Source organism: Lepidochelys kempii, chromosome 6 (genome assembly GCF_965140285.1).
Source record: "Lepidochelys kempii isolate rLepKem1 chromosome 6, rLepKem1.hap1, whole genome shotgun sequence".
Taxonomy (NCBI): domain Eukaryota; kingdom Metazoa; phylum Chordata; order Testudines; family Cheloniidae; genus Lepidochelys; species Lepidochelys kempii.
The window spans coordinates 23,332,614-23,347,211 of NC_136385.1; the positions used below are offsets into that span (position 1 = coordinate 23,332,614).

At 42.9% G+C, this 14,598-nt stretch overlaps 1 protein-coding gene across 1 annotated transcript in view; it reads right to left on the bottom strand.

Moving 5' to 3' along the window:
• Positions 1 to 14,598, bottom strand: part of DEAF1 (DEAF1 transcription factor) — a 43,918-nt gene that overhangs the window by 26,702 nt on the left and 2,618 nt on the right. Inside the window, 8 exon segments of the mRNA XM_073347137.2 lie at positions 1,557 to 1,685; positions 5,312 to 5,440; positions 7,518 to 7,644; positions 8,358 to 8,423; positions 9,205 to 9,344; positions 10,790 to 10,936; positions 12,987 to 13,116; positions 13,543 to 13,640. Of these exon segments, the coding sequence (XP_073203238.1) occupies positions 1,557 to 1,685; positions 5,312 to 5,440; positions 7,518 to 7,644; positions 8,358 to 8,423; positions 9,205 to 9,344; positions 10,790 to 10,936; positions 12,987 to 13,116; positions 13,543 to 13,640 (966 nt within the window).

The following is a 14,598-nucleotide window of genomic DNA, read 5'->3' on the forward strand; positions in this document are numbered from 1 at the left end:
AACTTTGGCCAGACTAATGCAGTTATCAGAAAGATTTCTGGAGATGTGTAAACTTTCTGAGATGACTGTATTAATCCTACAGAAAAAAAAAATATATACAGCAAAATAGACAACACAAAAGCAAACCACTTTATCCTGAACTTTAAGTCACTAAATGCCTGATTTTCATCTAGCACCTTTATTCTCATCTTCTCAATGTAACATGATTTGCCTTCTGCAGCTTTGTCCTCAGCTGAACAGATCCCTGATCTGCTGTGAAACTTGCTAAACCACAAATATCATTCTGGGATGATACATCTCATAGTCTCAAGAGATGGAGAACTGATTTTGGAGTCATGGAATCATAAGATTATACCTGGGGGAAAAAAGAAAAGCCTCCCGGGAAGGTGACCGAAAACCTGCTGATCCACAGAAAGGAATGGGAATTTTAGAGTCAGCTGCATGTGAACTTGTATTTGGAGAGGGGGAAAGGGTACCTCAAATACAGGACTTTATTAGTCAAAATCAGCCAAAGCTCCTGGCTGACAACACTGAAACACAGTTCTGTGAAAAGCTGCTAAAGGAAACCTCTATCAGATTTAGGAAGTGGGATTTTAATGTAACCCTGTGTGATACAAACCAAAAAAAAAAAGGTTCTTAAGGTTTCAAGACAGAAGTGGAAAACCCTCTACAAAGAACAGATTTCTGCCCTCTCCCATTCTTAACATCAGTCCAGCTAAGGAACACAGGAGTAAATTTACTTCTTTGTACAATCATTAGCTAAGGAAGAAGTTGAGGTTATGGGGTAAACCCAGGTACTGCAAACTGTGGTTTATTTTAGAGCAGTGGTTCCCATACTTTAACAACCTGTGAACCCCTTTCACTGAAGTGTCAAGTCTCACAAACCCCCTCCTAAAAATGAATATTTCCAGGGATTTTCTCCTTTACCTGAGTATAAATTATAAACGCAGTGATCTTGGAAATATAAAATTTGTTTTTATGGAAGGCTTATTACACACTATTCATTATTATTTATCATTACAATATTTTTATTACATTATGAAAACAGCAACACTCTTCCAAGTTCTCACTTTTGTAGCTTGTATCACTTTGAATAAGCCTGTTATAAGACAAGGCTCCTATGTTTCATCAAGGAATATCAGATGTGAAACAGCATGAAGGTATTTAAGAAGCCAACTCAAAGAGCTCCTCCTAGACAAGCATTCAGGTCTTGAGCAGTCTAGGCAAACAACCCACGTTATAACAAGTTCTTCATAATAATTTGAAAAACAATACTAGCTACCTATTTAATTTTAAAAAGAGCAAAAAATATCCACCTCCCTTTCCATTTCTTATAAGGAGTTTTGAAGTTTAAATCTCCTCACTGTGATAGATATGCTTGCTTTGATCTGCTTAACTCTTGGAAATCCAGTAGCTCCATGCCGCTGGCCCCGTGCTGCCCGGGGTCCCTAGGGACAGCACTGTCCTCCATTAGGGATTTTTTTCCCCCAAGAACCCCCTGTAACATTTCACAAACCCCAGTTTGGGAACCATTATTTTAGAGAGACAAAACTTACCTATTTTGGGATGGGAAGTTGGCAGTGCAGCTTCTGGAAAAGGTGAAATCTGACAATTGTCCTGATAACTTGGATAGTGAGGTTCTGGATGACTGACACGGCAAGGTTGCTGGACAGTAGTATCTTGTACTATTGGAAGAAGGAACAGTATTATAAGCCCATAAAGCACTTGTTATACATTGCTTTGACATTTTTTGTATTCAGATTGACATGAGTTTCCAAAATCTGTGGTAACTATAAGCATTATGAATGCTTCTGGAAACAGTGGTGTGATTTGCATGGGTGCCAGGTTTGTATAATTTTTGGTGGTGCCCAGAACGGGTCCAAGCAGAGCCATCCTGTCCATAGGACAGACCAGGGCAACCACCCTGAGCCCTGCGCTTTGTGAGGCCCCGCGCTTTGGGGGGACGCGGCGTCCAGGGCAGCCTGGGGGGTTAGCAGGGGGCCTGGCACCGGCAGCAGTGAGCATCCCGCCCCGCCAGTTCCCAGCATCGCTTAGGGGAGAGGGCGGAAGCCAGAAAGAGACTGGGTGAAGGTTTGGGGAAAAGGGTGGAATGGGGGCAGGGAGGGGGCAGAGCAGGTGCGGGAAGAGGCAGGGTGGAGCAGGGGTGGAGTGGGGGCAGGACGGGGACTTGGGGGAAGGGGTGGAATGGGGGCTGGGCGGGGCAGGGCAGAGCAAGAGTGGGAAGAGGCAAGGTGGAGCGGAGCAGGGCGGCTAGGTCGCTTGATGCTGCCAGTGCTAGGCCCCCTGCAAGTTCCCCAGGCCACCCTGGACCCCGTGTCCCCCTGAAGCATGGGGCCCAGGGCAGTTGCCCCAGTCTGTCCTATGGACAGGGTGGCTCTGAAAGTTTAAACCCAAACATTCTGAATTCATTGTGCCGCCGTTCCTGAATATTGGTGGAGCACGGGCACCACGGGCCCATATAACTCGCTGCCTACGGTGATTTGACACTGCTGCCAGACAGGCAGTCCATCCACTGTTACTCCATGTGAGTCTCCTCTTTCACTTTTTAAGGTTTCTACAAAGACTATCACCCCTCCCCTCCAAACTTACTTCTATATTGTCAAGATCATCCAAAGATTCCAAAATGCTTGACAAAGGTTTTATGATTCTCAAAGATGGCACAGTTGTCCAAGGTCACACAGTAATTCTAAAGCAGGGCTGACACTAGAACCCAGGTCTCCTGGCTGCCCGTTCTGTGTTCGAGACACTATACCTTAAATAACTACTGGTAAGCGAGCATGGAGCTGAACGGCAATGTTCTGAAATCTCTCACACCACACCTTAAATTGGTCTGCATTATACTAGAGCAGTGGTTCTCAACCTATTTACCACTGTGGGACGCATAAGACCGAGAGAGCTGCATATGTGGACCGCATCCAAACAAAATATATACTACCCATATGACCGTGAGGATGTCACATGGGCCGCAGCTGTGTGCTGACTGGGCCGCAAGTGGCCCGTGGGCTGAGAACCACTGTACTAGAGTGATTCGGAATACCCTATTCTCCTCGTTCCCTTCTCTTTCCCTGTTGTGCACCTCAATGTTGCATAGAAGGCAAAAGCCTGTATTAAACTATAGGAGAGAAAGTTAATAAAGCCCAAAACTCACATCCCACCTCGCAGATTGCATTATCTTATGTTCTCCTCCCTCTGTGCACAGTGTTTCCTCTCCAACTATCTGAAAGCCACTGCACTGCATTACAGTTCATTAGCCTACCTCTCCCTGGAAAAAATATTTGGTGAGGCTTCATATGAAGGCTGTTATATGAAAAGAACTGTTGTAAACTGCACTGTACATAACTCAAGTCTAGTACCTAATAATCACTTATGAATAAATAACTCATACTGCAGCCACATTTTTCATTTTCAATATGCTTTAAATAATACACTTACAGGCTCTCATATAGCACTTTTGTCATCATTAGAGCATACAGCACTCTACATAAGGTGGTTAATATCAATATCCCCATTTTACAGATGGGGAAACTGAGGCACACGGCGGTGAAATGACTTGCCCAAGGTCACACAGCAGGCCAGCAGGAGAGACACAGGTCTTGTGCGTCCCATTCCAGTGCCCTCTCCACCATACCACACTGCCCCTCAAACATTATCACACTATGTTCTATCACCATACCACTATATCTTAAAGAAAACGTCCCATACCAGTTTTGCACCCACCAAAACACGGCCATGCAAAAATGTCTGCACAAAAAGTGGACCACAAGACTTCAGGAGATATTTAGAGTGCGGGTTGAGGCCCCTTCAGAAGTTTTGCCCATAGTATGGTAACTACATTTCAGTGCAACTATTCTGCACATTGCAAGGTTAATAAAAATAAAACTTTAGTTCCACGGAACTTGCCTTCAGACTGTATTCCTTTTGTATGTAATATGCAGGCTGGTAGTGCGCATAGATTAGAGAAGTGGTTCTCAACCAGCGGTACATGTACCTCTTGAAGTACACAGAGGTCTTCCAGGGGGTGCAACAACTCATCTAGATATTTGCCTAGTTTTACAACAGGCTACAGAAAAAGCACTAGCGAAGTCAGTACAAACTAAAATTTCATACAATGACTCTACATGCTATACACTGAAATGTAAGTACAATATTTATATTCCAATTGATTTATTTTAGAATTCTATGGTAAAATGAGAGAGTCAGCAGTTTTTCAGTAATAGTGTGCTGACACACTTGTATTTTTCTCTGATTTTGTAAGCAAGAAGTTTTAAAGTGAGGTGAAACTTGAGGGTATGCAAGACAAATCAGACTCCTGACGGGTACAGTAATTTGGAAAGGTTGAGAGCCACTGGGTTAGAGGCACAGAGTGTAAAACCAGAATGGACCACCAAATCATCTAGCCTGACAAGTATATCACTGGCCACCTACACCGTGCAGCACCCGCATACTAAATCCAACAACTGAAATGAGATTAAAACTATTACAGGATACTAGACTATTATGTGACACAGGCAGAGTATAGGAGGGATCAAGTTGCAGGGGCCTTGGGCACTGGTACAACTGCAGGGAAAGGATTAAGTGAGATATACCCAGATAATACTGCAAGTGACCCATACCCCATGCTGCAGAAGAAGGTGAAAAACCCCTTAGGTTTTACAAAAAAACACATAGAAAGAAGACTTTAAAAAAAATTACAGGATTCACATAACTTGGACTTTATTTAATCCAAACTCTAAAGCAAGAGACACTATGCTATTGTTGGGTATGTTTTTGACATTGGTATTTGTTCCTTCTGTCAGAACTATTTGAATTGCCAGACGAGCTATTAATTCATTACACTGTTTTGCCTTCCACTGTGCGGAAGTAATACTTAAATTATTATTGAAAGAGTAGAAGGAAAATATTTCTATTTTTTCAGTTTACTTTGGAGATTTGACAGCATTTTTCATCCAGTCAGTTTCATTGCACAGACAGTTTTCCCTTTTGGGGGGTTGTTTTTTCAGAGTAAAAGGGGAAGAGGAAAACAAAAGTGGAAGATGGGTTTGTAAAAAAACACAAAAATTACCAAGGAGGACGCAGTGGCAGGTGCAGTAACAAAGTATTTTTAACTCATTTTATGAAATTGACAAGATTTCAAAGTGATGGTGTCATTTTGAGGAAAAGAGAATAAATAATCTACACCCTTTGGTTAAACCCTTGAAGAAAAGTCTCACAGCTGCTTTCAATGGCAATGGGAGTTCAGAACCCCACACACGTCACCACTGCAAACTGCATGTGTGTTTTGAGGACTTACCAGTGGCTCCAGTGAATACATCACCCTGGGATGGACTTTCTGAGATGATAGCTGTGGCCTCCACGGTTGATGCACGGTCGAAGGTCAGAGCACCAGAAGTAGTGATCTGTCCTGACGGAGTCACGGTGACTGGAAATAGCAGAAGCACTTTCATAATTAGTGCTCAACTCTGAAGCCTTGGTTGTTTAGCTGTTGATCTCCCTGTTCTGAATCATCCTAAGTCACAGAATTCACAGATCAGTAATTGACCTGTGTTATCAATATTTGGATAACACCTCCATCGCACAGAATGGTAAATGGAAACAAAAATCTCATTTTGGCTTCTGAATTCATTGTGCACACATCAGCTTCCCAGAGTTATGGCTCATTTTAGTCTCTGAAGCGTGGGACCCAGATCAGTCCTGCACAGTTTTATTCCTATTGCATTACAACAATTTCAAATCACTACACAAGTGATGCCACAACACAGTAGCCAACGGAAAATAAAGCAACAGGGCTAGGAAATCCAACAAGGCAGATTTCTAATTCATGGAAACTTTAGTGAGAGCAGCTATTACTGGTCTGAGAAACTAGAGTCACCTCAATATACTTCCACTATGGTTTGGTTCTTTGGACTATTACCACCTTATTTCCCTTAAAAGGTGACCCACACCACTCTGAGACAATGAATAATGTGCAACGCTAAAGCCACAAAATCCTTCCATACCAAAATTCTAAAGACAGTGGACTAGGGTATTTAGAAAGATCTTAAAACAACCCTATATTTTTTAACTCCCCTAATCAAGCCCAAGGAAAGGAATCACACCTGCCATCTTGGGCTCACTCCTGCGCCTATTATATGTTCAGATAGATCTTTTCACAAAAAACACAAATACCAAGCTTGAGAAATGGCTGCAGATACTCATTCTTGCAAGGACCTGTTACAAGATGGTGGCTGCTCCTAGCAACAGTCAAATAGGTTCATCTTTATTTCAGAAGCTGATTTGAGCATGTTAGAGAGCCAGAGAACCTGTGTTCAGTTGTGTTTTTAAAACAAAACTGATCAACAAAAACCAATTTTGGAACCCCCTGAGCACAAGGCTTTGATCATGAGACTGAAGTCTGCAGGATTCTGCAAGAGACCGAGTCGACCCAAATTCTGGACCTCTTCCCTTAAAATCGAACTACTTTACAATTCAAACAAACTTTGACTTAATTGCCATATACTTCTATTTTCTACATTTTCTTTCTCAGTATTGTTGACAGTTAAATATTTTTCTTGGCTAACAAAAATTTTCCTTCAGGCAATACAGGTATTTCCCTTCCTGCCCAATTCATTCAGTATAGTTGCAATCCAAATCCTGAGACTTCACTACCAGGAAGAGACTGGAAAGTCGCATACACTGAACTATGACATCATTGAAGGTAACAGGAAATGGAAGCAGACTGTTTATAAAAGTGAACCTTTGTTTTCACACAAGTATCTTGGTAATCAAAAACAGTGAGAAACAAAATACAGAAATATTACATGGTATCTAGATAGGAGTTAAGCTTAATATATTCTGAGAAACCTGTTTGAAGGTGAAGATAGCCCATACAGCAGCTCTCACTAAAAACTTCCAAATCAGAGACCATTCCAGCAGCTTAGATTCTTTTAGTATGTCTCAAGAAACAGCGTGAGGCTGAATATACAGAACCTGCCTGCTCTCAGAAAGTGAAAGTCAAACCAACAGGTGTTAGGCACCTAGTTCTGGAAAAATCTACCTCTAAACCTCTACGGAACAAGGCCAGGGCTCCAAAGCTTTTGATGGCCCACTGGACCAAAAGACAAGGGATGGGGATGGAAATCTAGGTTTCCTGAGCAGCAAGAAAAAAAATACAACCCACGTTTTAGCAAACAAAAGGTTTTCAAGATTCTTAAAAAAATATTTTCCTAGAAACAGAGCTGAACATTTTTCTACTGAGTTTACAACTCAACTATTGCAACACTGTGCTCATGCACGAGAACTAACAAACGAAACGGACTAGTCAGACCCGTCTAGTTTCACTGTTTAATCAAAAGGACATACCAAAGCTAAACTAACAATCAAATTTATTAAAGCCTTTCCGTTTGGATTCTCTAGGATGTAATTAATATGGAAATCAAGCAAAAAAGACAAAATATGATCTATCATGACAATGCTCCTCTAATAAAGAGCCGGCAGGTTTATTCCAGAAGGGAACTTACAAGTGGTAGCAGCTGTAGCAGGAAGCAGGGTGATGTTTTTGGGAGAATCCTTTTTCACTGGCGTTGTAGGCAATTCGTTTTCTTTTTTTCGCCTTTTATAAGGGACAAACAATCGTACTGGGCCACTCTGAGAGAAAGAGAAATGAGCAATTATTATGAGCTTTCTTATTAAGACTTTTTGTCCTTTTTCAGCTTGATCATGTTTGCTCTAATTCTTCAGACACAGCTGGGAGCATACTCTTTTATATGTAGCAGCTCTTCCTGAGGAAGACAGAGCGAACAAACCATTGGGTTCTCCTGCTGCTGCATTTTGTCAAAATGCCAATTAAGACTACAGCAGAGATATTTGCTTCTTCTCTCCAGGCCAAAGAGAACAGTTAAGATGCACAATATTTAAGGTATTACTGATCTCAACCCTTTCAGTACAGCTGGTGGTGTCACTCCATGGTCAGCACTAAAGACGGTCAAAATTGAAGGCTAAGGTATCACCAGTCTCAGCAAAGAGCATATCCCCAAACCAACAAAATCTCTACCTTCCTACCCCCATTATGTTACTCACTCACACAAAACGTCTGCTCCAGCTAAAAGGGACCAGACTTGGCATCTTACCATCATTATCTAAGGAGCAGCTCTGAACATCAAACAGAGGGAGTTCATTACCCCTTTCCTTACTCTAGTCATGAACAAAGCACACTGCATCCACAACACTCCCAACCCCTTCCTGTCTCAGGTTGCTCATGACAAACTCTGATGGCCATGTGACAGCCTAACTGATTATCATTAGACCATAAAGCCAACACTGAAAGTTTTCAAATTAGTGGCTGTAAACTTGCAACTCACCAAGGTCATGTCATCACAGCAGGCAGCACAAGTGCATGAGGCAGCATGAGGATTTAAAATCCCATCCTGAAATTGGGAAGTTACCAGGACAGCATTAAAAGAGTCACAAACCACCCAAAGCATGAACATACTCTAGCAAATGATTCAGGCCTCTCCTGAGAATCTGTCCACTCCCTGAAGACCCTGGGTAGCAGTAAAAAGGACAACTCTTCAGAAACAAAGGGAATGGTGGGGAATATACCAAGGGAAGAACTCCAAAAGCAAAGACAAAGGGCAGGTGAATGTGAGTAGAATAGTATAAAGGATCTCTGCCCAATTGTCTGTTTAATAGTAATGCCCCATAAAGAATGGGCCTCCCTTCTAACACTATGGGATGTAAAATATCTGGAGTAACCTAATAAGGAGCAAGGGAACCACTTGTTCCCAGCCAAACAACAGTAAAAGAGGTTCGATTATAGAATTAGAAGTATGTAATGCAGGTGGGGAGCCTTTAAGGCTATCAGTTCCCCATTTCTGCCACATGGAGTTCAGTGCTGGAACTTATCCCATGTTAGCTTCTAACTGGAATAAAGCTATAACCCTTTTTGCGCTTAACAAACATTTGGACTGACTTAACTTGGGAACCTGGCCAAGGTTCTACCCCTTGGTTCTCAGCAAAACCAAATCACTGTTAATGAAGTGCCCTGTTGTAACAATGATTTCTCTTTAATACTCCTGTGACTAGGTCAGTGTGTTCTCTCTCCCCCTCATCCCTCTGACAGAACACAAGCATTTGGCCAGGACGTTGGAGAGTCAGACACTGCCCTCCCTTCCCCCGGAGCAGAGATAAGCACACGCTTGATCTTACATGAATAAGGCACTGCAGTGGCCTCCCAGCATAGCGGATGCTTCTTTTCCAATCTTTGCTACTGGCTCTTCCTGCCATGGCTTCAAATTCAGTGGGGCTGTACCAGTTCTCCCCTTGCTTAATACATCGGCCCCGGCCTCCTAAAACAAGGCAAGAGAAGGCATCTAGTGGCTAAGAATAACTTTTTCACTTTTCTGAAGATGTAAGCACTGAAACCATCAGGTGATGAAGCAATTAATCCATAGCATGCAAATATCTGGCACACTAGTCTAGTAATTCCCACCCTATTAGAATAATTGTACTCATTTAAGACCTTGGCTGTATTAACCAGTGCTTACCACCTCCTGTTCATTTGTGTATACTTAGACCAGGGGTCTCAAACTCAAATGACTACGAGGGCCACATGAGTACGAGTACATTGGCCCGAGGGCCGCACCACTGCCCCTCCTCCCCACGCTTCCCTGCCCCCATTCCAACCCCTTCCCTGAAATCCCCACTCCAACTCCGCCCCCTCCCTGCCCCCAGGGGTTGCAGGAGGGGTGTGGGGTGCAGGAGGGGCCTCAGGGCAGGGGGTTCGGCTGCAAGAGGCGTTCAGGGGGGCGGGTCTGGCCCGACACGCACCGGGGGCAGGGCAGGCTCCCTGCCTGCCCGCCCTGCCCCCATGCCGCTCCGGGAAGCGGCCGGAACCTGTGGGAGGTGGGGGCACAGGGGTCTGTGTGTTGCCCTGGCCGCTCCTCCAGGTACCTCCCCCGAAGCTCCCATTGGCCAGGAACAGGGAACCGCAGTCAATGGGAGCTTTGGGGGAGGTACGTGGAGGCGCAGCCAGGGCAACACACAGACTCCTGTGCCCCACCTCCCCCAGGTCCCGGCCGCTTCCTGGAGCGGCGTGGCGGCAGGGTGGGCAGGCAGGGAGCCTGCCCTGCCCCTGGTGCGTGCCGGGCCAGAGCCGCTCTAGGTAAATGCTGGGGGCCGGGGGTGCCGTGGGGAGCTGGAAGGCCACAGAAAATAACCCCACAGGCCGTGTGTTTGAGACTCCTGGCTTAGACTGCTCCACATCCTAGTCTCATTAGCACCTAGATCCGTGCTGGAGGAATCTAAATTAAATTATATGTCTGCAGTACGTACAAAGCTTTCCCAGGCAAATGGCATCGACTTCTCCAGAAGTAATGCTCTCCTTTACTTTTATTTTTAAGTTTCTAGCCTTTATGGTTGTGAAGAAAAGCTTCCATATGTGAACAAAAGGGCAATCATGGATGCCTGAATCTGCAGGCAGATAGCTCCAGTGCCTCTGTGCTGCTTGTGGCTGTGGCAAGATTCAGCAGACGCAACAAAGAATAGGAGAGCTTCTGACACAACCAAAGAATCCGGGTGGGAGTCAGGCTTCCTACTCTTCAAAGGAACAGAGTGGGGTAGCAAGAGGCCAAAGCACTCAAGGAGAGCAATATCCAAAAGGAGAAGACTGGCTTGGAAATTCTCCCTTCCCTTCATAACCGGTTTTTAAGAGCAGCACAATTAAAACAAGCACAGAACAAAGATACATGAGTCACCATCCCTCTCTTGTGGAAGGCAGGAAGGGCCTTTTTACCTGAACCAAGCCTGTTTTTATACAGGATTCCGCTGATATTCCGGCATCGCACAGGGAGTTCGCTGTCATACACTGATGGGTCCCAGTTATACTTCGTGCCATTTTTTTCTTGACCAGGTGTTAAAGGAGTGGGAGGAGACTGAGAACCTTTGGATTAAGAAAAGAAAGACGAAACATACTAAATGCCCACAAACATAGCTTTGGATTTTTAATATCTGTCATATCCAGACTGTAATGCAATTAACTCAGACAGCTCTGACGGTCCATAATGAGCAGAGAAACATACTAAATGACATATAATTTAATTTAGAGTCTGTTAACAGCATCTTTCAGACCAATGAGATTATTTAGAGTGCTTCTAGGAGCCCTGGTTAGGTATAATGTTATCAAAGAAAATAAAGGAGACAAAATCGTAGAATCACAGAAGTGTAGCACTGGAAGGACCCTCACCAGGTTATCTAGTCCAGTCTCCTGCACTCAAGACAGGACTACTTAATAACTAAACCATTCCTGGCAGGTGTTTGTCTAATCTGTTCTTTAAAAACCTTCTATGCCGGAGATTCCACAACCTCCCTAGGCAATTTGTTCCAGTGCTTAAGTACCCTGACAGCTAGAAAGTTTTTCCTAATGTCCAACTTAAACTTCCCTTGCTGCAATTTAAGCCCATTGCTTCTTGTTCTTCTTCTTCAGAGGTTAAGGAGAACAATTTTTCTCCCTCCTCCTTGTAACAACCTTTTATGTGTTTGAAAAAATTGGGTTTGTTTAATCTGGAAAAGAAGACCAATGAGGGACATAACAGTTTTCAATCTTCCCTCATGTTTTCTAGACCTTTAATTATTTTGTTGCTCTCCTCTGGACTTTCTCCAGTTTGTTCCTTTCTGAAATGTGGCACCCAGAACTGGACACAATACTCCAGCTGAGGCCTAATCAGCACAGAGTAGAGTGGAAGAATTTCTTCATGTGTCTTGCTTACGACACTCCTGCTGATACATCCTAGAATGACGTTTGCTGTTTTTGAACAGCGTTATACTGTTGACTCATATTTAGCTTGTGATCCACTGTGACCCCCAGATCCCTTTCACCAGTACTATTCCCTAGGCAATCATTTCCCATTTTGTATGTGTGCATTAGGAAATGTATCTTAATCGTGAGTTCAAATGGACAGTGAAATAGTCTCCTGGGAAAATGATGAAACTCCCATTACTTCATACAACACACAGTCAACCTGAGGAATTCCTTTCCAGAGGATGTTGTGAAGGCCAAGACAGTAACAGGGTTCAAAGAAGAACTAGATAAGTTCATGGAGAATAGGTCCATCAACGGCTATTAGCCAGGATGGGCAGGGATGGAGTCCCTAGCCTCTGTTTGCCAGAAGCTGGGAATGGGCAACAGCGGATGGATCACTTGATGATTACCTGTTCTGTTCCATTCCCTCTGAAACACCTGGCATTGGCCACTGTTGGAAGACAGGATAATGGGCTAGATGGACCATTGGTCTGATCCAGTATGACTGTTCTTACTTGAGTCATTTAAAACTGCAATGGCTATGGGAGGATGGATGTATTAGGTATTTTCCATATCTTGTTTCTAGCAAATGTGACTTTCAATGTTAAAGAGCTTTTGCGCCACCTTGTGCACAGAAAGGAGACTGCAATGCAGCTGCCAGTGCACACACCTGAATTAAGAAATAATCTTTAGAAACAAAGAAACGGTGTTATCTTGACATTCAAATGTCAACAAAAGGTCTTGGTAGAATCATGACCATTTGCAAAGTTTAAAATATAAATGAGTCCAGAACTAGGAGACGGAACTTATCAATGTTGCCATCCTTTTCCAATATCAATAGTTACAATAAAAATTCATCTTCCTGGGTGGAATGCAGAGACAAGTGAACATGAGAATAATAAAGAAAAAAGGCAAGATTTTCCTGAGTGTGCTTGTGAAAGCAAACTCAAGGATTGCGCGAAAGAAATAGATTTCTTATAGAAAAAATGGGGAGAAAATAGTCTTCCTCTACTCCCAAGAAATACTTTGCTCTTGGATCTACCAACAGAATTTCAAGAGGTGACAGTCAATGCTTATAACATGATTTCAAAGAATTACACATGACAGTTTCTAGTTCCAAATATAGGAATAGGAGATATAGGGCTAGCCCAGCTGAGTGACGTTTAGAAAACAGAGCAGGATTGTGTTATACCTGGTGTGAGAGGTGCAGAGGGCCCCTTTAGCCCTGTGGTTTCTACAATGCTGCCATCTGTGTGAACCACTATCAGAGTGGCTTTTTCTGTATTCAAGCTGTCCCCAATTTGAAGGGCTGTTCTGCCAGACTACAAAAGAAATAAAGAGTTTTAATTAATATAATTAAAACCTTGGTTATTTTTATGCCTCTCAGATTCTTATCTCTGGACCCCCTACAACTCTAAACTGTATGGGAGTAGCTAGATGTGTGTGCGTGCTTTCAAGTCAACCAAATTCTGGCCTCAGAACAGTGAATCAAAGGCCACGTGCTTCAGGTCACCAGCGCTACATGGGGGGACATATTCAGAGTGAGCTAGCTGTGTAACTCTTAACTTTATTGCTGGTTATGTTGCTAAATTCCTGCATGTTGAAATGAAGAATCCTCCTTTGATCTTAACACAGACTAAACATCAGAGTTGTACGCATCCGCAGATATTACATATCCTGAGATTATCAACATAGGGCCCACAACATTCTAAAGGAAAAAAAATAAAATAAAAAAACCCTTAACTTACCAGCACATGTCCAGATATAGATGCAGCATTTGCCACAGATGTGGTAAAGACATTGTCTGCAGAGGCACCCACATTGGCTACTGTTACTGTTGTCACTTCTACAACATAAAACAGAAGTGAACTTAATATACTGCTGTATCCACAGAACCTCATTAAAGCTAAAAGGGGGGAAAAATACAACTGTATTCCTTTTTTCCCTATATTATTTCCAATTTTTTTTTCCAGGTCCTCCCACCCCCTTGAGAATAAGATCATCCACAGAGGACGTTCCCAACTTCACTTCTGGTGTTACCTCTGGAAATCTTTTCAAAGAATCTATACTAGAAATAAATGTCATTCTGATTATTGCTATCTATCGTCAAAACTGGCTTGGGCTTAATCATTTGAATGCTCTTGAGGCTGAGACAGTATTTAACAGCATATGATTAACTAGGAGGAAAAATGAAGCTGCTTCAGTGTGCATGAGAACTGTAAAAGGGGATTGACTTACAATCCTAAAGATAAAAGGAAGAGAAAACCTCAGAATTGCTGCCTGCCTCTGTCTATATATTAATTGTTACCACTTCAATAATATCATGACAGAGCCAGCTAGCACACCAGCTATAATGTATCCAATTTTTAAAATTATATTTTGCATAAAGTTTGACAGCATATTTAGTTATGGAAAGTTTGCCAGATTGTCTCTCTCCTGCTGCTATCTATAAAAATTTGCTTTTAAAGAAAATTTGGTATAAGCCAATAGACGCTCATGGTTTATATCAACTTCTGTTTATGCATAAATTACAAGGTATATGAAACTCAGCTTCTTGAGTAGGCATAAGGGTTCCCTCCTGTAACTAAGGGAATCCAAGATGGGTGTTGTATGCCAAATACGTGGGGCTTCACAAATTAAGATCCTACAAGTTCTCTGAGTCTGACACACTTGTAAAGTAGAGACATAAGGTGGGTGAGGTAATGTCTTTTATTGGACCAACTTCTGTCGGTGAGAAAGACAAGCTTTCAAGCCACACAGAGCTCTTCTTCAGGTCCTGTCTCTCTAATATCCTGGGACCAACA